Genomic DNA, 22,024 nt, shown 5'->3' on the forward strand with positions numbered 1-22,024 from the left:
AGATGTTTCAGCAGTGTAAAAATTGCCAGCAGCAAGACCTTTTTAAATAGAAATTTTGGGACCAAATTTATTTATTTTAAAATGTATACTTTATTTGCATAAGAATATGCAAAAAACAATACTTTGTCGGGGTACATTCTCCCCTGTACTGCGACGCAGCGCATAAATACACTACATTACAATACATTTCCAATCATACAAATAAATACATTCAAATACATTCATTCTGCGGTATGATGCCTGATGTGTTGTGCGGAGTAAGGATACCCGTGCCATCATGCATGACGCCGCAATCTATATTGCTCCAGTTGCTTCGCTCACCGGTCATACACCGTAAAGTATTTTAATTGATTCTCATCCCTTTTCCCCCTTCCCTAGATGATGCATTTGATGACGCCGCAATACCCCTAAAGCATGAAACTAGAAATCATTGACTATACGTTGCAACTATCAGACAACATTACGTTTCAAAAAAGCAACAGGTGTGATGGGGGGGGGGGGGGGGGGTAGGAGAGAGGGGTAAGGGGAGGGGAATGAAGTCACAAGCCTGAAGCTTTATTGAATAGACAAAGACACACAAGCGAGAGTGGGGGGAGGGGAAATCTTCAGACCTCCTCTTCCTCCATGAAATCCATCAAGTTATAGTCTCTGAGCAGACTGTGGACCAGTCTGCGACAGTCCTCAATGGACATCCTCTCCCGCTGGTGGATAAGGCACTTTCTGTCGCACCATAAAGTGCCCTTAAAGCAACACAACACCCGCCAGGCATTGTGAATGTCCTCTTGGGAAAAAGTTCCACAAAATAGTCTGTTCAGCACACTGAAGTGTGTGATGGCAGTCTGTAGTACAAAGCAGTGGCGTAGCGTGGGGGATGCAGGGGGAGCCGGCCGCACCGGGCGCAACATCTGGGGGGTGCATCCGCTCCGCAGTGTCATATCAGATGTCACGGAGTCACTCACTATGTCATAGGCTGGCCGCCGCCGCCGCTGAGTCTGCTCTCGACTCTGCCCCTGGCTCACTCTCACTGCTTCGGCTTGGCAGCTCGGCTCGGCCGCTCGGCTCCCGAATCCAATCCAGCTGGCGTCGCCCACTGTGGAGTGGTGGTGGGGGGAGACAGGCCAGGCGTGCAGTGCGGAGATGGACTGTCTGGGGGAGGGACTAACCCGTGCAGCGGCCGCCCAGCGCAGCGTGGGAGACGGGGAGAGAAGAACCACACCAGGCCAGCAGCAGAAGAAGCCGGCGCGGCGAGGAGGAGGAGGACGACAGGACAGGAGTCACAACAGGACAGGAGTCAGCAATTTCAACAAAGGAGGCATGTGAGAGGCCAGAGAGCCTGGTGACAGTGGTGCTGCAGCAGGAGGAAAACCTAGCCTGGGGTCGGTCGGGACAGGTGAAAAAAAGGTAGGAGTAGTGTACTGGCTGTACTAGTCACGGTCTGACTGAGTGAGAAGACTATGTAAAGGGGATCTATTTTAAGGGGAACCTGGCCTGCTGTAAGGGGGAGATCTAAATGGGGGACGACGGGACCTCACCTCACCTCACCTCACCCTGGCCTGCTGTAAGGGGGGGATCTATATGGGGGACCTCACCCTGGCCTGCTGTAAGGGGGGGATCTATATGGGGGATCTGATCCCCCATATAGATCCCCCCTTACAGTAGGCCAGGGTGAGGTGAGGTCCCCCATATAGATCCCCCCTTACAGCAGGCCAGGGTGAGGTGCGGTCCCGTCCCCCATATAGATCTCCCCCCTTACAGCAGGCCAGGGTGAGGTGAGGTCCCCCATATAGATCTCCCCCTTACAGCAGGCCAGGGTGAGGTGAGGTCCAGGGTCCCCCATATAGATCCCCCTCACTCTTGCCTACTGTAAGGGGGGTGATCTATATGGGGGACCTCACCTCACCCTGACCTGCTGTAAAGGAGGATCTATGGGGGACCTGCCCTGGCCTGCTCTAAAGGGGGATCTATGGGGACCCTGCTCTAAAGGGGATCTATGCCATAGATTCCCCTTTAGAGCAGGATCCCCATATATCCCCTTTAGAGCAGGCCAGGGTCCCCATCGATCCCCCTTTAGAGCAGGGTCCCCATAGATTCCCCACTTTAGAGAAATGTCCCCATAAATTATATGGGGACCATTCTCTAAAGGGGATCTATGGGGACCCTGCTCTAAAAGGTGATCTATGGAGACCCTTCTCTAAAGTAGGTTCTATGGGGGACCCTGCTCTAAAGGGGATCTATTTAATTACATCAGTATTTTCATAACAAACAATACATGTGCTTAGGGGGTAAGGGTTTCTCTAGTGGAAGAGACTCAAGTGCTAAAATCCCGCGGGTTAGGGGGGTGCAAATTACTTGCCTCGCCCCGGGTGCTGACAACCCATGCTACGCCACTGGTACAAAGTATTTGAGTTCAGGTTCCAAGGCCCTCAACAGGCTCTGTGCAAAGGTGCACTCCCAGAAAACGTACAAAGCAGTTTCCTCGTGGATGATGCAAAAAGGGCAGTGCCTGTATCTGCACAAGTTTCTGGCATGCATAAATGTCCTGAGCGGCAACCCCCCTTGGATTGCCATCCATGCCAGATCTTTGTGCCTGTTGGTGAGTCCCTTTGAAGAGACGTTCCTCCAGACCACTTTGCAAGTGGCTGAAGGGAGGCCTGGAACAGTCTCAATAGTGTCTGTTTCTCTGATTTACTTGTAAATAGTTTTTGGCTTCCACAAGTTGGGCTTAACTCCAGTCAGCCCCTGCTCCCTGATGAACTTGAAAGTGTCCAAGTAGTACCAGGGAGTGTCCCAGTTGTAGGGGATGGGGCTGTCCCATTTGTCCCATCCAAGGGACCTCCAAAGAGGAAGGAGGAGGAAACGGGACATGGAGTTGCCGCCAGAGTCCAAAGTTATGTCAACCAAAGTCCTGCGGATGCAGTTGCAGGCAAAGAACACCCTCAGCAATGTGGCGATGTCGGGCACTCCCTTACCGCCCTTGAGGGGTTCCTTGAACATGACTACCCGCTTCACTCTGTCTATCTTGGAGCCCTAGATGAAGTGAAACACCGCCCTGGTGATGGCCTTGCAGGTGTTGACCCGGGGGGGCAGGCCTGGGCGAGGTACTGAAACACAGGGAGAATCTCGCTGCGGAGTACCAGTGTTTTCCCTTCGATGGTGAGTTCTCTGAAGCTCCATAGTCCAAATTTCTGTCTCATCTTGGACAGTCTTTCCTCCCAAGACTTCAGGGCTGCGCCTTCAGCTCCAAACCAGACTCCAAGAATTTTGATGAAGTCCACCTTGACGCTAAAAGGGATGGGTGCAGAAGAAGGCAGGAACCACTTTCCGAAGAGCATGACTTCTTACTTCCCGCAGTTGACCTTTGCCCCTGAAGCTTTGCCAAAGTCCTTACAGGTCTGGATGAGCGAGTTGATGGAGCACTGATCAGCACAGAACACCGTTACGTCGTCCATGTAAAGTGAGCACTTGACATCCCTTCTGTCCGGTCCCCGTGCGGTGATCCCCCTGATCTCTGGGTTCCGTCTGATGCATTCGGCAAAGAGCTCTATACAGCAAACAAAAAGCAGAGGTGAGAGAGGGCAGCCTTGTCTGACCCCAGAGAGCACAGGGAAAGGATCAGTTTTCCAGCCATTCACCAACACCGTACTACAAATATCATGGTACATTACATTGACATACGAACAAAACATTTCCCCAAGACCAAACCTGCGCAGAGCTCTGCACATAAACTCATGGGAGACACAGTCAAAGGCCTTTTCCTGGTGAAGACTGACCAGGGCCACGTGCACACGGCGGCCTTGAATGTACTGGACCGTGTCCCAGACAAGCGCTAGGCTGTCCGCAATCCTGCAACCAGGAATGCCACAAGTCTGATCCGGGTGGATGATCTGTCCGATGACAGATTTCAGCCTGTTTGCCAGAACTTTGGCGAGGATTTTGTAGTCCATGTTCAAGAGAGAGATGGGACGCCAGTTTTTCAGATCCCATCTCTCCCCCTTCCGCTTATACAAAATCGTGATCATCCCCTCCCTCAGCAAAGGAGGCATTATGCCCTCCATCACCATCTCCTCGTACAGCTCGAGCAGGTCCGGCCAACAAGATCCCACATCGCTACATAGAGCTCTGCTGGTAGACCATCGCAGCCTGGGGTCCTGCCTTGCCTAAAGGATCTGATGGCAGAGTGCAGCTCATCCAACGCCAAGGGGGCGTTGATGGCCGACGAACCTGCAGGATAAATTTGGTTAGTGATACCTGACAAGAAACTGTCGGCCGCAGTCGTGTCTGTTTCTTTAGTAGTGCCAGAGCTGGTGGTGGTGACATTGTACGGTGGTTCCTATAACTGACACCAATGACCCTGCATTGAAGGCACTGTGTATTGCTCTAGCACTACATAAACAAAGACTTTTGAAGGACTCTGTTCTTGCTTAGTTGGATGTTTTGGATTATTTATGCAATTTATGCACTTTATTTATTTGCACTTTATGAAAGGAGGGTAACACCATCCCTGCGCTACTGAAATTCTAAGAAAAATAATCAGTATTTTTTTGTGATGAATTTTAGTTTATGTATAGTTGTCACTGAGGCTTTATCAACTCTGCGATGTGAAAATCACCTGCAAGACGCACACTGCTATGCGACCCAAAGTTGTCGCTAAATACAGCAAATGTGTGTATCGCTGAAATGTATTTTGCACAATAGCTGACTAGCAAGCACGTATACCTGCTGTAGATATATCAGCAGTGCAACGTGCTCACTAGACGGAACCCTGACACTTAAAAGTATCCCTACAAAAACTAGATTATTGAATCTAACTATAGTGGTATATAGTATCCTAACTACACTGCATATCCCTTTCCTCACACTAAAAGAACAGCCCCATACAGCAGAAGATAACTGACACTGTCCCTTTAATAATCGCTGTATTTCTAACTACAATGATAATCTTTCTGTAAGCTGACTGTTCTTCTGCTGATATGGAGCTTTACAAGCAATCGGCTATGCAGCAACGTTGTTTAACACAGCAGGAGAAACACAAATGCTTCCACTCTCTTCCAAAGCCTGTGTATTACAGTGCTAGAGGTTAGGCGGGGCTATGTTATATACTGGGGGGCGTATTCACTCCTGATTGGTCTCTGGTCCCCGTAGTCACTCCAATCGCATTCCTAGCAGACTCCTGCCATCACATTCGCTTTTACTGACGTTTCTGGGCCAATCACGGGCTTTTAAAGCCCACTTCCTATCCCATTGCATTTTGGGCGGTTCTGGTGACCGAATTCCGAACTTTTACCGCAAAAAGTTCGGAATTCGGCCGAATTTCGAACACCCAATGTTTGGATCGAACCGATGGTCGACCCGAGCCATTTCGATCATCCCTACCAATGACTTTAATTCAACCACAAAATACAATTATAGACAAATAAGCCAATCATATTTACCAGTTCTGGACGGGAAAGATTTGCCTCCTTGATGACCAGGCCATCCTTTGTGATTCGACGCTGCGTTACTTTAACAGAAAATTGCGTGGTTGTGCGACACTGTACCTGTGCGATTTCTATTTTTTGCGATATAAACAAAAAAAGAGCGACAATTCTGAAAAAAGAAAACAATATTTTTCACATTCTGTTATATAACATTCCCAAAAAAGAAGAATTTAAAATTAAACATTTCCATCCTTTTAGGCCAATTTGTATTCTGCTACATATTTTGGGTAAATTGCAACAAGCAATTTTTGATTGGTTTGCACAAACTAGGGGAAAGATTTATGTCATTTTTATTTATTTATTTTTTACTAGTAATGACAGCGATCTGCGACATTGTGGCGGACAGATCGGACCCCTAACTGACATTTTTGACACTTTTGGGGGGACCATTGAAATTATTACAGTAATCAGTGCTAAAAAGATGCACTGTTACTGTAATAATGACACTGGCAGGGAAGGGGTTAACCTAGGGGTGATCAAAGGGTTAAATGTGAGCCTAGGGGGAGTGTTTTCTAACTGTGGGGGGAGGGACTTATGAAATTATCATAGAGACCTGTGATCCTATATAGAAGGATCACAGGCCTCTGTGATCATTTCACAGAGAAGAACAGTCAGCTGTGTTTACAACAGCTGACCATCCTACTCTCTCAGCGGGAGCGACCCTGGGTGCCCAGAGGCAATCGCGGCAGCTGGTCCCGTGGATCGGTATCCCCTCTGCCTAGTGGGGGCTGGAGAGTGCCGCCAGCGGTGCGCGCTCGCCCTTAAGCACCACTCCAGCGACCGACTTACCCCTACGTCGTTTTGCGCAGCCGAGCCAGCCTGCCGCAGTAAATATGCAGCGGGCAGTCGGCAAGTGTTTAATAACAAAAAAGAAACAAAAGTGTGGATTGTCAAAAGACCTAGCAATAAGAATTAAAGTACAGTTTTCTAACTGACTCTTATCTTTTCCTAAGCAATTTATCAGCTTTGTCCTTTCCCTACAGCAGCTTCCAATACACTGACACTTCTGCTGCTCTGTGCCTCCCACCCATCCTATAGTGAGAGGGCTAGCACACAAGAAAGCCTCAATTATTAGCCCTTCTACATCAGCTGACCTAAGTTCAAAGGACCTTGTAGGGTAATTTGCAATCATGTTACAATGGATTAGGACAGCTAAATTCCTGAATTAGTTCACTGGGACTAAAAATCTTGAACAGACTGGGTATGCCTGAAACCCATGGTAGACCTGAACAAAAAACGAATCTATACTTAAGCCTAATGGGCCATACACACTATAAGATTTTCTGAAGACTTTTTCCTTTAGACTTACCAAAACCATATAATATGAGGTCAGACCTAAACACTTTCAATTTGTATGCAATCTGGCAGGCACTACATAGAAAAGGTAAATCTGAAGGAAATCTAACCACAAAAGTTGGATAGTGTGTATCCAGCTTAAGACTGATTAATTTTCAGCGGTAATGAAAGCTACACCCAAATTCATTGTGAACAATGTGTAAGAACTGGGAAGCCTTCATAATTAAAAACTATGGGAAACTGAGACTGCAGTCCTACCAGATACACTGGTCACAATGCAATGAAATGAGTTATAAAACAAAAAACAAAAAGAAAAAACACATTTACATTTCTCATAATTTTTTGGTTTACACTAGAACAATTGCAGGGTTCCCTAAATAGCATTCCTAATTTGCATACTTATTGCCTAATTTTTTTTACCCAAAAAGTTATTTTTGTCTTTGTTTTACAGGAGTTGGCTTTACAGTCATTCTGATATCTTTATATGTGGGATTTTTTTACAACGTGATCATTGCCTGGGCTTTGCATTATCTTTTCTCCTCATTTACATCGGAGCTTCCATGGATTCACTGCAATAATTCATGGAATAGTCCCAACTGTTCTGAGACAAGATATGATTTCAATGGATCAAGCTACTCTTCTTTCAATGACACTTCCATGGTCACTCCAGCTGCAGAATACTTTGAGTAAGTACTGAACAGTTACTCATCAAGTCTCTGATGGTGTGTGAGTAAATAACAGCAGTGGAGTGGTTTTCTAACTAGGTTTGGTTTATTATATAATACAATAATGTGTAGCACAACACTATAAAACGTAAACTAGCACATATACAATATGTATAAGTCCATATAAAATTGTGAATAACTACAAAAAAAAAAGAAATATTCAAAATGAATAACACAGTCCTGCACCCGATAGTGCTCTATATGTGAATTATTCTTTCAAATTCTTCTTGTGCTCATCTGCCACCAGGTGAAAAACCTGCTCACCCCCAATACAATAAAAATAATGGCTATTAATCACTCAGGCTTTGGTAACACCTTCTCCTTCCACTTGTCCGGCATTCACCATATATTAAATGGGACAAAATGGCAACAACATAGTGCTCTCTGTATAAATCTTCTTAATTTATCCCCCACTTATAAAAACACTTACCAAAAAGACAATCAAAAAATGCTTTAAAACAAATCCGTCAGCCAGCTCACCACTACCCTAGTTTATCCTGGGAGATTAATAGCCAGTGAAGGACACAGATGAGCCTATTTTTATTGTTTTGGAAGTAAGCAGGTTTTTCACTTGGTGGCAGATGAGCATTATTTACAAGAAGAATTTGAAAGAATAATTCACATATAGACCACTATAGGGTGCAGGACTGTGTTTTTAATTTTTAATATTTTATTTTTATTTTTGTAGTTGTTTCACAATTTCATAAGGGCTTATACATATTATTTTTGAGCTAGTTTAAATTTTATAGTGTTGCGCTATACTTAATTGCATTATATAAAAAAAATTTGGTTGGAGGTGAGGTGAAACATCTTATAGTGTTATATATATGGCAACACAGAGGTGTACAACTTTAAATAATTTTGTTTTAATTTTTGTTTTACCTGCATGGATGGAATTAGTATTGATTTGATTAGATTTGGTTTATTGTTGATGTAAAAACCAACGTATAATGTTGCTGTACCTTTGTGTGATCAAATTATAGTTTTACATTTAGGTACTGAACACAGGTTTTATTTAAAGGGCCAGTCTATTAAAAATGGAAAATTTGGGTTTTGGTAGATGCTGGAGAGCTAACCAACTAGACCATTTTCTTCATATAAATCTTGGGGTCTCTGTTAAGCCCCGTACACACGCACAGATTGTTGGCCAATTGATCGGCCAACTTTTGTCCAGTGTTGTTTGTTGGTTGAAATGTGCTCTCGACTTGCACTGGACTTTTGTTGGCCAACAAAAACCAACTTCAGAAGTGATGTCATGTGATGGTTGACTTTCCGTGTGTTTTTTCTTCTCTGAGCATGCCCAGTCTTGCTCATCTGATTTTTGTCTGCCGAAATCTGTACTGACTGAGGAACAATCGGCCGTTCTTTGTTGGCCAACAAAAATTTTATAGCATGCACACCAGATTTTTTTCGGCCGAAAATTTGCAGTTGGTTGTCGGAAGCATCATACTAACAAGCCTACAATCGGCAGATCGGACGTTGGCCAACAATTTACGGCCAATAATCTGTGCGTGTGTACGGGGCTTTAGTGAGACATTTTAACGTCAGTTCCCAAATCTGCACAACTTCTTTGGCCATTATTAGAGGTTCCCAGTCTTCCTATTGGATTTTTACCATTAAGATAAACTTATTGAGAATACAAGAAGCGATCTTGTATCAATGATGAATGGAGACACCCAAAACTCCATAGTGGGCAGGAAAGAAGTCAGGAATTGTAGCAGGGAGATATTGCAATTGGAGAATACAACACATTTAACAAGCTGGAGCTGAATCAGCCATACATGCTTTGACTAAAATATTATAAACCCTGTAAACTGACTAACCTTTTACCATCCAAATGTTTTTCTGAAGATTAACTGACCCTGTATACATAAAAATGTTATTCTATAGAATGCCATATTCAGCAATAAATCACAAAGCGCTTACCAACCTACGAAAAGCTTTTCCATTACATCTCCCACACCTGTATACCCCTAATGGACAAGAGCAATTTTATCATCTCAGCTACAGGACTATTGATTTGGCAAGTACTTTGTCTTAAATATGGAAAAAAGTAAAACATATATATATTTTTTTCAGGATCAATAAGTCATTCTTTTGGCAGTGCTTTCTTATAAAATTGATTTTATTTCGTATGCAATGTAGAGTCAAAAAGGCATAACAAAATGAAATAAATATCCTTTTTATGGTTTTACCGGTGATAGTTTTAATTTAAAACAACTTGTGTTACTATAGATAAAAATTTCTAATTTTTCATAGCAAAGTTTACTTATTTAAAAATTAAATTTAGGCAGTTTTTTTTTTTTAAATATATATAAAATCCCTGCTTGTAAGGTTGCTTCAACCGATATTATGTGCAAATGTAAGGATACTCTTTTGATTTGCATCTCACAGAAATAGTATTAATACAGTGTAAAAAGAATATAGGTAAATCTTTTTCAATGCTGCCTGAGAACACTGGGGGAGATTTACTTAAGCTGGTGCACAAAAAATCTGGCGCAGCTGTGCATAGTAACCAATCAGCTTCTAGGTTTTATTGTCCAAGCTTAATTGAACAAGCTGAAGCTAGAAGCTGATTGGTCACTATGCACAGCTGTACCAGATTCTGCGTGCATATGTTTTAGTAAATCTCCCCTGTAGTTTACATAATTTAGATACTTTTAACAGGAAGTGCTGCAGTGGCTCCTGAGACACAAATTTTAATTTTGACAGCTGGCCTCTCAAAAATAGCAGTCGAATGGCTGCTTTGGGTGAATAGGAATGGGTGTATGAAGCACTCCCTAGGAATTTAGATGACATTTTTGGGGTGTACCTTGTGGGGCTCAATGACTTTTGTGTAGTACTGCATGTTAATGCATATAACAAGTATTAGCATGTTGCCGTGCTATTCATTTTGAATGGCACATCAATCCACTAAAGCAATTCAATGCAGCTACAATGCATATGTTTTGCAGTGCATTACAAAGCACAGTAGTGTACTAGGATGGGTGATGGTACAATGCGTCAAAAGAAAATTCTGCATGTACTTTTTCTGTCCATTCCGGCGCATTGGCAGCCAAATCCAAATTACTGGGCTGCCCTAGCACAACACATGGTAATTCGGGACACAACACACAAGAAGGCAAAGTGTGGATAGAGCCTAAAGCCCCGTACACACGTACCGATGGTCGGCTTACAAATGTTCCTCTTTTCTCCCCGGGATGTCGGTGTCTGCTGAAAAGTGCAAAGACAGCACAAGGACAGCACAAGAATTTTGTCCGCCGACTGCAGAAGTGATGTCATGTAATGGTTAACTTTCCCTGTGTTTTCTATTTTCTGAGCATGCCCAGTCTTGCAAATCTGCGGTCTGTCGGCCGAATTGTGTACTGACAGGCGAACAATCGTCCGTTCTGGTGTCGGCATACAAATATTTTCATGTTTGCACGAAAGACTTTTGTCCGCGGATTGTGCGCAGACATCTGTCGGAGGCACCATACTAACACGCGTACAATCGGCAGATCCTTCGTCCACCGACGTTTGTATGCCGACGATCGGTACGTGTGTACGGGCCTTTACTCCCAAAGTCCTCAACAAGTACCTCTTAGTTTTAGTCTGGGAGTGTGGAGTAAAGATCCTAATTGGATTGCTGGTTATAGTTTTAAATAGGCTTTATTAGGTTTCAGAAGCTTATTAGTGTGTTTCAAGGTCGATAAAGTCTGCTAAAGTCTGTCAATGGACTGTTTAAAGCTACAGCCATTATTCCCTTTGTCATTTGTACACAGATGGAGTAGAGCTAAAAGGTGATTCAAAACTTCAAGAAAGCTTTAAAAATGCAGTTTGAAGTAAATACCTTTTAAAGTTTTAGCTTTTTAAGCTAAGGTTAAACACATACATGTGTTTAAGGCTCAGTGCTATTGTGTGCCATTTAAATTATTATTTCTGCAGTGAATATGGATCAATGGTTTATAAAATATGGAAACCCCTTTAGTAAAGGTAAGTGGAACCCTATAGGAAGCTTTTAAAAACGAGAATATGATGTTCTGTATAGTAGCCGGTTGCCCATTCAAAGCTGAATCAGCAGAGGAAAGATTTTTTTCTGAGAGATGTAAAATTATTAGGATATTGAGGCAAAAGGTATGATATTCATGCTTTATATATTTAACTTTTGAATTAGTCTCCTGTGCTTCGAAAATGTTTGAGCTGAGAATTTTCAGTTTTCTGACCACAGCTACAGTATATGTCTCAGACCAACAATTAAGATAGAAGTGCAACTGAGACCCAGGTGCAGACAGTAATGGCAGATGCATGTGGATTGGGGAACATGATCTGCCGTACAGTGATCTTCATGCTGGCTGAACATAGTTGGAGCGGCAGTGAAGAGGTTACTGTACTACGCGGGAAAGGGCGCGCTGAAGAAATCTGTCCAACAGGAGGAGCCACCACCAGAGAGCCAGCTAATCTGGAATTGTGGGCGGAGTCTTATGCTAACCTCATCAGGAGAGAAGAGACCCTATATTCCCCACCTGGGAGAGGAAATAGGCAGACCCTCCCCAGGTTCTTAAGGTGCCAATGCTTCATTCAGAGGAAGGTGGCCCTGGAGTATGGGAACGACTACCCCTATGCTCCTCGGGGGATAATGCTTGAGATTGAGGCCAAGAGGGAATAATGGTGCAAATATGCCATCTGGGAGCTCCTGTACATTCCTAGACCATATCGGAACAAGGAGAGGCCTGATCTATGGGACACCTTCTGTTCTGTGAAAACAAATTGGAACTTGGGATGGGCTGTTTACATAGACCGAGTGGAGGTCCGTTGCCCAAACGGATCTGGCAAGGCTGGGTCTGTCCATGTCAAGGACCCCGATGGGAAAACCATCTCGACCCCTCATCCAGACTATTACTGCTGAGGATGCAGGACTTCACCTTTGCAGAGGTACCGTGTTAAGGCTGGCTAGCCTAAGAATTTCTGGAAGAAGAAGAGGGGCTAGAGAACAGTTTAAAGTTAAAAGTCAAGGTTCAGGTTGTTGCTGTAAGGGCCAAAGCCCTATTCCCAATAGCTCTTTCCCTTCTATCCTTGCAATAGGGATCAGGAAATCAATAGAACTGCTACCACTTGGTAGTATCACCAAGATAGGGCCGACCCTCTAACTTTACAGGAGACTCTTTGTTCAAAAGACTTAAGTCAGTAGTTGCGCAGATCCATTCTTCAGCTGCTACAGGAAGTTGTTCTTACTAAACATTCTTTGGAGATCCTTTGGGCCATGGGGCCAGGATCATTCTCTACCTCAAAGTTAAAGGGGACACTCTGCAAAGAAACTTGGGCCATCGGGCCATGGGAGAAAGTACAGAAGAAGAGGATCCTTTCATAAAGATACTTTGCTTAAAACGCACTTTGCGAAGATCCTGTCGGGCCAGTTGGAAGAACTTTATGTAAGTTACTACCTTCAGGAGAGCAGGTAGTGGCTTAAGGTCTTTTCTGGGAAGGGGATGCCAGGATGTCAGGGACCCCTTGAAGAGACCGGTAACACTCTTGGACAAGCTTGCTCAGGCTCCAGCAAAATAGCTTGTCACAAGAAGAAGAGACGTTGCCTCAGTGTTACAGGAGGAAAGGGCACTGTGAGCATCAGTCCGGTGGACTCCACATGCCTTCACTCTGAACTTGTGAGTTTGACTGTGATAGGAGGAGAGTCAGTGCCCTAGTGCTGGAGGAGGGACTGTGCCTATCATTCAGTCGCCAAGAATGATGTGTAAAGTCTAGATGACTTCTACATGAATGTATAGTAGAAAAGTATGTAGTGAAAAGGTCGCCTTAATACTTGCCTAATTTACATTTCTTTTGCAGGCTTGCTTTGGAATTCTGGGTCTGGCTAGGCCCTTCACCATTTGTACAATGTAAATATTGCATTTAGTTAGTTAGCCAGGATGCTATTCTTACCTGCCCAAGCTGATTTTTTTGTTTAGCCTAGGGTGCATTGACTTAAATGCACCTACTTTGTGTAGATAACCTTGTGAATATTTGTACAGCAGAGATATATATTTTTTTCATGTAATTTATTATATCTATTGACTGTGTACATTTGTTATTCCCCTTTTACCCCTTTCCAGGTTAGTGGGATACTCCATTGTAAATTAAAAAAAAAAATAGTGTAGGGGGCGGCTGCCCCAGAGCCAGTGAGGACATGGCTCGGTTTGGCTGGGGGTGATTGTAGCACCCTCCTAGGTAGGTGCTAGAGAGAGAGTATAGTTTTTGGCTGTTTCTGCCTATCAGAGGAGCAGCAGGCAAATGCTATATTGTTTTCTGCTTAACAGAGAGCAGGATCTGTGAGTTAGGTCTGCTCATGGTGCTCAGTGTGTTATTCATCTGGTCTAGGGAGTTTTTCACGCTGGTCCAATAGGGGGGAATATTGGGCGGTGGAGGAAACCAGGCCAATGGGTACACAGGCTTTGATACAGTCTCAGTGATTGGCACAGACTGGTTGTCTCGGTGCATTCTGGAGTGTGGTAACCCTAACGGTAACCCAGGGGGACCCGAAAGTGTAATATCCAGCAGTCCTCAAGGGGGCAGTGATAGATAGATAGATAGATAGATAGATAGATAGATAGATAGATAGATAGATAGATAGATAGATAGATAGATAGATAGATAGATAGATAGATAGATAGATAGATAGATAGATAGATAGATAGATAGATAGATAGATAGATAGATAGATAGATAGACTATATTACCAAAAGCACACCCGCCTTTACACGCACATTAACTTTAATCCCAGTCGTCATAGTCTGTAGTCATAGTCCAGTGCACAAAGCAAGGTCCATAAAGACATAGATGAGTGAGTTTGGGGTGGAGGAACTTGACTGGCCTGCACAGAGTCCTGACCTCAACTTGACAGACACCTTTGGGATGAATTAGAGTGGAGACTTCAAAATTCCCATAGAGAAACTCCTAAACATTGCGGACTGCCTTCCCAGAGGAGCTGAACTAAGACTGGGATGCCATTAAAGTTCATGTGAGTGTAAAGGCAGGCATCCCAACACGTTTGGTAAAGTGTGTGTGTGTGTGTATATATATATATATATATATATATATATATATATATACTTTTTTTATATATATAGCCATTTGTCCATTAAATCTGCCATGTACATTTGTTCTGTGTAAATTGCTGAAAAATAAATGTTCTTTAAGGCTGTTTTCTCCTTGATTATGGTCATTAGTCAAATACTACATCATGGCCACTAGATAGGGCAGGGGAGTAACGGAAATACTGTATATACATCTTTTTAACAAGAGATACAATGTAACAATAATAGGGAACGCTAGAGGGAATTATCAAATTAATGTATAGTTTACTACTGCCCATAATAAAAGAAGCTGAAAACAACCTCATTTTTGCCCCATTTGTACTTAACACTTGTACATGCATAAAATAAGTATGTATCTGGATATTTTATGTAGACATTTTACCAGTGTGTTATTTTTAAAAAATTACACATGGATTTTTGGGATCTGGAATCATGGGCCTTATATCTAAGCTATAGTAGTTGTGTTTGACATCTGGTCTTTCATGCTGAGATGATGTCCTTTTGTTGTGCTAATCCTCTCATGCAGCAGATGTTGCAGCTGTCGTTGGGTTTTGATGTGTAGCTGCCACTTGTTTACCATCATGTCTGAGTTAGAAAGGTAGAGAAAGTCTTTTGAGGTATTAATGTTTTTTCAAATTTTTGTCTGAAAGGTGTTTGGCTTGATAGCCACTAAATATGTTGGTTTTGTGACCGTATCTGCAAAAGTGAAAGTGATGAATTAAGAGAACATCTTTTAGTGTTGGAAAATGCTGCACAGGTCAGACAGATATATATATATACAGTATATATATATACAGTGTATATATATATATATATATATATATATATATATATATATACACACAAGTTATACACACACAAGTTTATTGGTCAAAACCCTTTTTTCAAACTCAAGCTAACAGGGTATTAGGCAGTAGTCCCAATTAATATTGATTTAACTCTGTTATAAAGATAGTCTCCACATAAGTACTTGTAATACGTACCTATAATCTGATATTTGGAAAAAATTTACAATGACCAATTATATATACATTCCTGGTTGAATATATACAGCTTATTAAATCATATAATAAATAAAACTTGGAAAAGATATAGGCCCCTGGTGTGAGAAGTAGTGATCTCATATGTTGTCAAATTCATATCTTCTAAATTCAGAGCTTACCCAGGGCATAAAGCAGTGTTAAACCCAAAGCCAAAAATGTAATATATTGCAGTTTATCAGTCATTAGATGTGGTAGCTGCATTCGTTTTCTTTTGTTTTGGGCTTTTCCCCTCTGTTTTTACCTGTTAATCTGGCACGTTATACACCCCGTGTATTAGGATGCCTACAATCTGGATGGAGAAGCAACAGAGACACCTTTAGACAGCAGCATTGTCAGTCTATCCGCAGGGGAGTGTTAGATGTACTAGAATATAAATACACTAACAAGTTGAAGCTGAACTACAGCTAACACTTTTTTAAGCAGTTACAGAAATAGTTTTGTTCCTTTGTAGATAAAGGTTTTACATGAATGAATAAAAGCTGATTATTCTAAGCACCCCATCAGTGGTTCATTTCAACCCTATAACTGCTACACCCGCAGGACAGCATGTTTTGTTGAAACATAACAGACTTACAGTTATGGGCCACATCACCGGGTGAAAGTAAAAGATAGAAAGACTAAAAAAGAAAACGAATGCAGCCAATCATATCTAAGAATTGGTAAGCTGCAATATAATAAATGCTTTTGTATTTAATACCACTTTAACTATGCCTAAAAGATGGGGTTTTGGAAACCCAATACTATTGAATACTGAAATCTGATCATCATTCAAGTGTAAACTACATATGTATTGTCATTGTATACGTATCCCTTCCAAGGTTTTTGAAAAACACTAAAATCCAATAACATATACTTAGGTATTGAAAGCCTAATTAAAGCCCTACATTTTCTACTTGCTATACATACAATCAAGTAAAAAATAAGATACTGTTTGGCAGCATGTAGTTTTGTCTTCTTTACATACCTGCTATACTCCATTGAGCGGAAATGCTAAGCTTATGTCCTTTTCAGCTCTATTTTTTCCCAGCTATATTACATTTAATATACAAAGGGCAATAATCTTACCCTTCTTTACCCATGCACTTTTCAAAATTAAAGCAGAGCTAAATTCTTCTGTATTGGGGCTGAGCTGTCACCATAGTGTGCAAGGATACACAGCACACTTGAACATCATGACACACTTCCATATGATTCCACCGCCATATTCCCCTCTGCTTCTTCCCAGTCCTTCATTGTTTCTCTCCAGTCATTGGATGGCCGCTGATAATGTAACTTCTGCACATGTGCACCGGAGTCACAGTGCAGTAAACGAAGTGACGAAGTCGGAAATGACGAAACGCATTGGGGCGTGACTATACTGCTTTCTGGAATCAGCCGTCAAGAACCGGAAAGTGTCTCTGAGAGATCTTGTATACCAGTGTGGAGAGGGTGAGATTATATGGGAGATGCTTAGCAGATTCTACAGGCAATATTAACATTGTGATCATATGAATGTAACTATTGAATTCTTTTTTTAATAAATGTGACGATTTCTACAACACTACACTAGTGTTAGCTATTCTTTTTCATATGCCTGTATCTAACACCCAGGGGATGAGGAGACAGAGAGTGAGAGGACCGCACACTAACTATCAGGGAGATCGTGTTCAACCTGTTACACGATTATAGCCTTGTCCATGACAGTAAAAATGTTTAGATGTCTGGTGAGTGGTTAATCTACCAGGAGTGTACCTACACAGTGGTGGTGGAGTGTGAGGTGTCACTATAACTGCACATTTGGATTTATCCTGGACTCTCCCTGAGTTTGAGACATATACACATTTTTGAAAAGAGTATTGGATGGACTTATTTTAAAGACTATATTTATTGTTTAAATATTTTACTATTTTAAGGACTATATTTACAATAAATTTTTTAAAGGTTAATTTTGCGCTACTGTTTTCTTTGACGTGTAACCTGGAAAAAATTAGGTATACGCTAGATTTCTTTTTATTAATCATATCTGTGTGTAAGTAGCAGCATCTAATGTTTGATATTTAAATTTCACCTGAGTGCAGGGGTGTACTACATAGCAATACGTTGTTTGGTAGTTCATATTTTTTTTTCCCATATACAGTATGTATTGCATCTGTGTAATTAGCTGTTTGCCTAGATTTTAGCTTTAACATTCAGCTGAGCTCTTTAAAACGCATATAAATATAAATTAAAAAAAACCTTGAAAAGAAGTTGAGGGCACACATATCTGTCTATCATGACCTATGCTTTAAAAAAAAACTTGATGAATGGCTAGATCGAATTATATTTAAAGCTACCTTTTTTGCTGATAAGAAAGGGGTCTATTTCTAAAGCATTCGGTAGGAAATTTGACCAGTGAATCCTTTACCCCTATTTACTCAAGTAAGATTTCCCAGCATTTGCCTAGCATTCCATAGTCACATTCACCCAATTTGCAATAGTATGAATGTGCACCAGATGAATTCAGCTTCAGTTGTAAAGCCATTTAGGCCCCTTTTACACTTGTGCGGCTTGTATTGCGACTTGGGACTGCAAAATCGCATGACCAGTTGTACTCCATGATTTCCAATGAGTACTGTTCATATCTGTGCGACTTCAAGTTGCAACAACTTCAAAGTAGTCCCTACACTACTTAGGTCCAACTTTGATGCGTTTTGAGATCCATAGACATAGACATTGCTTCAAATCCAGTCAAAATCATGGCAAAATCGTGCAACTTTTAGGTCGTACAAGTGTGAAAGGGGCCAAAATCTTACTTGTAAAGGCAGCATACTTCAGGTTAATCTGCCCATCAAAGCTGTCCATAGTGCTGAAATTCGTTTTTTTTTTTTTTTTTTTTTTATACACTGTTTTAGTACTAGGAGGCTAAATGTCACTTTTTCATTGTAAAACAATTTAAAAGAAAAAAGAAAATATCCCTGCCCACTCCACTGAGAACTAACCAGCCCACCACACTTGTCATACAGGCATAGCAAATGTTTGGAGAGTGTGCAGCCCTCTTACAATGCTTATAACAGCCTGTGCGCCCTTCAGCATTGGGGTTCAGCAGAGGGGTTCCCCCAAAGCAGAAGTCCCCCTATCAAAGCACCAGTTCCTGACACTCAGAGGGACCCAGGCTCTTTGGCATCACTGGTGGCCAGGAGGTATGCTGATAAATGGAGGGATTATAGCCATCTCCTTCCAGATGAACTAGTTTTGGGGGTCTCTCACGTAGAAAAGAAGTCAAAATGGATAAAAAAACACCACACATGTACGTCACTTTGTTGAAGTGGCTGTACCAGGGTAATGCCCCGTTTTTTAGAAAGGGCGGTTGGTCTGTAGGTGATAACAACTGATGTGGCTAAGTAACCGCTTGGCTGTTGACACAAGGAGTGGGAGGGGACATCTCCCCCCCCCCCCGTTGCCGATCCACCGAGGTCTTCAGGGACAAGGAGACCCGAGCAACCAGCCGACACGTTTGCCGGCTGGTTGGAGTCCCGAACAAACCCGAGATCTACTTCGATTGGGTCTCCAATGTAGTAAGCCAGAAGCAACGTCACTGGTTTGCTCGGCTGCCAATGGTGCCAATTTTAAAAACTCCAAAGTATTCAATAACCCATATTTTGGAGTTTTTAATACTTTGAAGTGCAGTGGAGGGGTTTGGGGTCTTTTAGACCACAGATCCCTCCACAAAGAGTACCTGTCACTACACGCAAATGTAAACAGTATTCAAATAACACATGTAAGGTATAGTTGCAATCATCAGAGTGAGAGCAATAATTCTTGCAAAATACCTCCTCTGTAACTCTGAACTGGTTATTTCGCCTATGGAGATTTTTAAATACCATAGTTTGTCGCCATTCCATGAGTGTGCTTAATTTTAAACCATAACATGTTAGATATCTTTGTAATCTGTGTGACATCATCTTTCACAATTTACAAAAAATTGGGCTAACTTTGCTGTTTAGTTTTTTTAAAATTCAGTGAAGTGTAATTGTTTCACAAAAATTGTGTTTAAAAGACCACTGCGCAAATACTGTGTGACAAAAAATATTGCAGCAACTGCCATTTTATTCTCCAGAGTCTTTGCTAAAAAAAAAAAAATATATATAATATATATATCCTCAAACATCAGCAGCTCCAGCTCTCCCATCTTGTTGGCCAGGACTCTGTCATTGGTATACAAACCTCGTAATTTTGGCCATTTACATATATCCTCATTTGATGTTTTTAGGCTGCTCTTGTGATTTTTCCCCATACCCACCCTGGGTTTAGGAGCTCCGAACACCCTACCACTAATGTCCCCATTTGTGCCCTCTGAATCTTGCTTTCATGCAACAGGCAACCTAATAGATCAGGCTCCCCTGAAAGCAGATGGAGCATAAAATGCTTTGAACCTAGCACCTAACTAGGAGGGTGCTACATCAAAAACAGCAATTTTGCTTGCACATGATTGGATGATAGAAATCAGCAGAGTTTCCCCTAATTTTAGATCTTCCCCTCAGATCCACAGCAACTGCAACTTCCAAGTACACTTGTAGTGCAGAGTGGTTTTGCCTTTAGTAAACCAACTCCAATGTTTTTGCAGCTCAACTAGGTGAATGTTAGTGAAAAAACAGGTTAAAATGTCAGGTAAATGTGCAGGGAATGTAGCATTCAATATTCTCTTACATAGGCTGAATGTTACAGTAAATACTTAGTGAAAATAGATATTGCTAAATGGCAGGAAATGCAATTTTCCCTGGATGAGTCTTTTTCAGGAAAATTTGCACTTATTTAGTGTGATACAGAGGGGTTGCTTTACTTAAAGCAACTAGACTGTACACTTTGCAAAGTGCAGTTGCACTCTGCAAGTGCAATTGCTCCAGAGCTTAGTAAATGAGGTAAAGTTTCATTTTGCAAAGGATATCCAATCACATGCAAGGAAAATAAAAAAAAAACAGCATTTTTGCTTGCACATGATTGGATGTTTGAAGCCAACAGAGCCTCTGCTAATTTACTAAGCTCTGGAGCAACTGCTCTTGCAGAGTGCAACTGCACCTTGCAAAGTGCACAGCATATATGCCTTTGGTAAACCAACCCAACAGGGCCGCTGATAGGGGGGGACCCCCAGCCCTCTTGTAGGGGGCCCGAGCACACAGGGGGGCCCACACAGAGAGGGGGATTAGTGATGGACAACATATACAGAAATCTTCCTCCAGCACCTGAATCTGATCTGTCCCTCTCCCTGCTATCAGCTTTTATCTGTTGAGAAAGAGACAGTTGTCCCTCACTAATCCCCCTCCCTTGTGCCCCCCCCCCTCCCAGCACTTATCTCTGCTCAGGAGTTTATTTGTAAATTGTAACTTTGTTTCTCTCTCTCTGTCTCTCTGATCACTGAGCTCCAACTGCCGAGCCTGTATATTTTTCTCACCTCATCTTCTTTTTTATTTAACCACTTGCCAACTGCCTAACGCCGATCTACGTCGGCAGTCAGCCCCTCACAGGCAAAGTGACGTAGGGCTACGTCACTAGCTTGTGAGGGTCTAGGGAGCGAGCGCGCGCCCCCGGAGGCACGCTCCCGCGTGGTCACGGACCCCCCCCGCGCGTGTGACCAGCGGACCCGATGTCCGCCGGTCACTCGGCGATCGGCGGGGGAGAGGGAGAATGTCAGGCAGCTTGTGTAAACAAGCGACCTGTCATTCTCCTCGCTGTAAAGACACTGATCAAACGGATCTAGTATGTAGATCCGTTGATCAGTGTCCTTACAGCTCAAGCCACAGCCAATCACAGTAGAAAGCACGCCCCTAGGGATACACACATCCCCTCCCTCCCAAATAAAGTTAACCCCTTCACAACCAGTGTATTTTTACAGTAACAGTGCATATGTATAGCACTGATTACTGTAGAAATGTCACTGGTAACCCCAAAAGTGTCACAAATGTCAGTCAAGGGTCCGATCTGTCCGCCCCAATGTCGCAGTACCGCAAAAAAAATCGCAGATCGCCGCCATTACGCGTTAAAAAAAAACAACAAAAATGACAAAAATCTTTCCCTTTGTTAGTAAACGCGATAACTTTTGCGCAAACCAATCAAAATACGCCTTTTGCGATTTTTTTTTACCAAACATATGTAGCATAAAACAAATTGGCCGAAAATTTTAAAAAATTTTGATTTTTACTTTTTTTTTGGGGGGAATTTCATATAAAAAAATGTGAAAAATATTGTTATTTTTGCAAAATTGACGCTCTTTTTTTGTTTATAGCGCGTGATCAAAAAATCGCACAGGTGATCAAATACCACCAAAAGAAAGCTCTGTTTGTGGGAAAAAAAGGACGTCAAATTCGTTTAGGTACAGCGTCGCACGACCGCGCAATTGTCCGTTAAATTCACACAGTGCCGAATCGCAAAATACCCCCTGGTCGGAATGGGGGTAAAATCTTCCG

The 22,024-nt window shown here is 42.4% G+C and overlaps 1 protein-coding gene across 1 annotated transcript in view; it reads left to right on the forward strand.

Annotated features, from left to right (window-relative positions):
• Positions 1 to 22,024, forward strand: part of SLC6A3 (solute carrier family 6 member 3) — an 84,558-nt gene that overhangs the window by 11,206 nt on the left and 51,328 nt on the right. Inside the window, exon 4 of the mRNA XM_082257441.1 lies at positions 7,225 to 7,459. Coding sequence (XP_082113567.1) covers positions 7,225 to 7,459 — 235 coding nt within the window. The remainder of the gene's footprint in view (positions 1 to 7,224; positions 7,460 to 22,024) is intronic.

This window comes from Pelophylax lessonae, assembly GCF_965119305.1.
Source record: "Pelophylax lessonae genome assembly, chromosome: 5".
NCBI classification, from domain to species: Eukaryota; Metazoa; Chordata; class Amphibia; order Anura; family Ranidae; genus Pelophylax; species Pelophylax lessonae.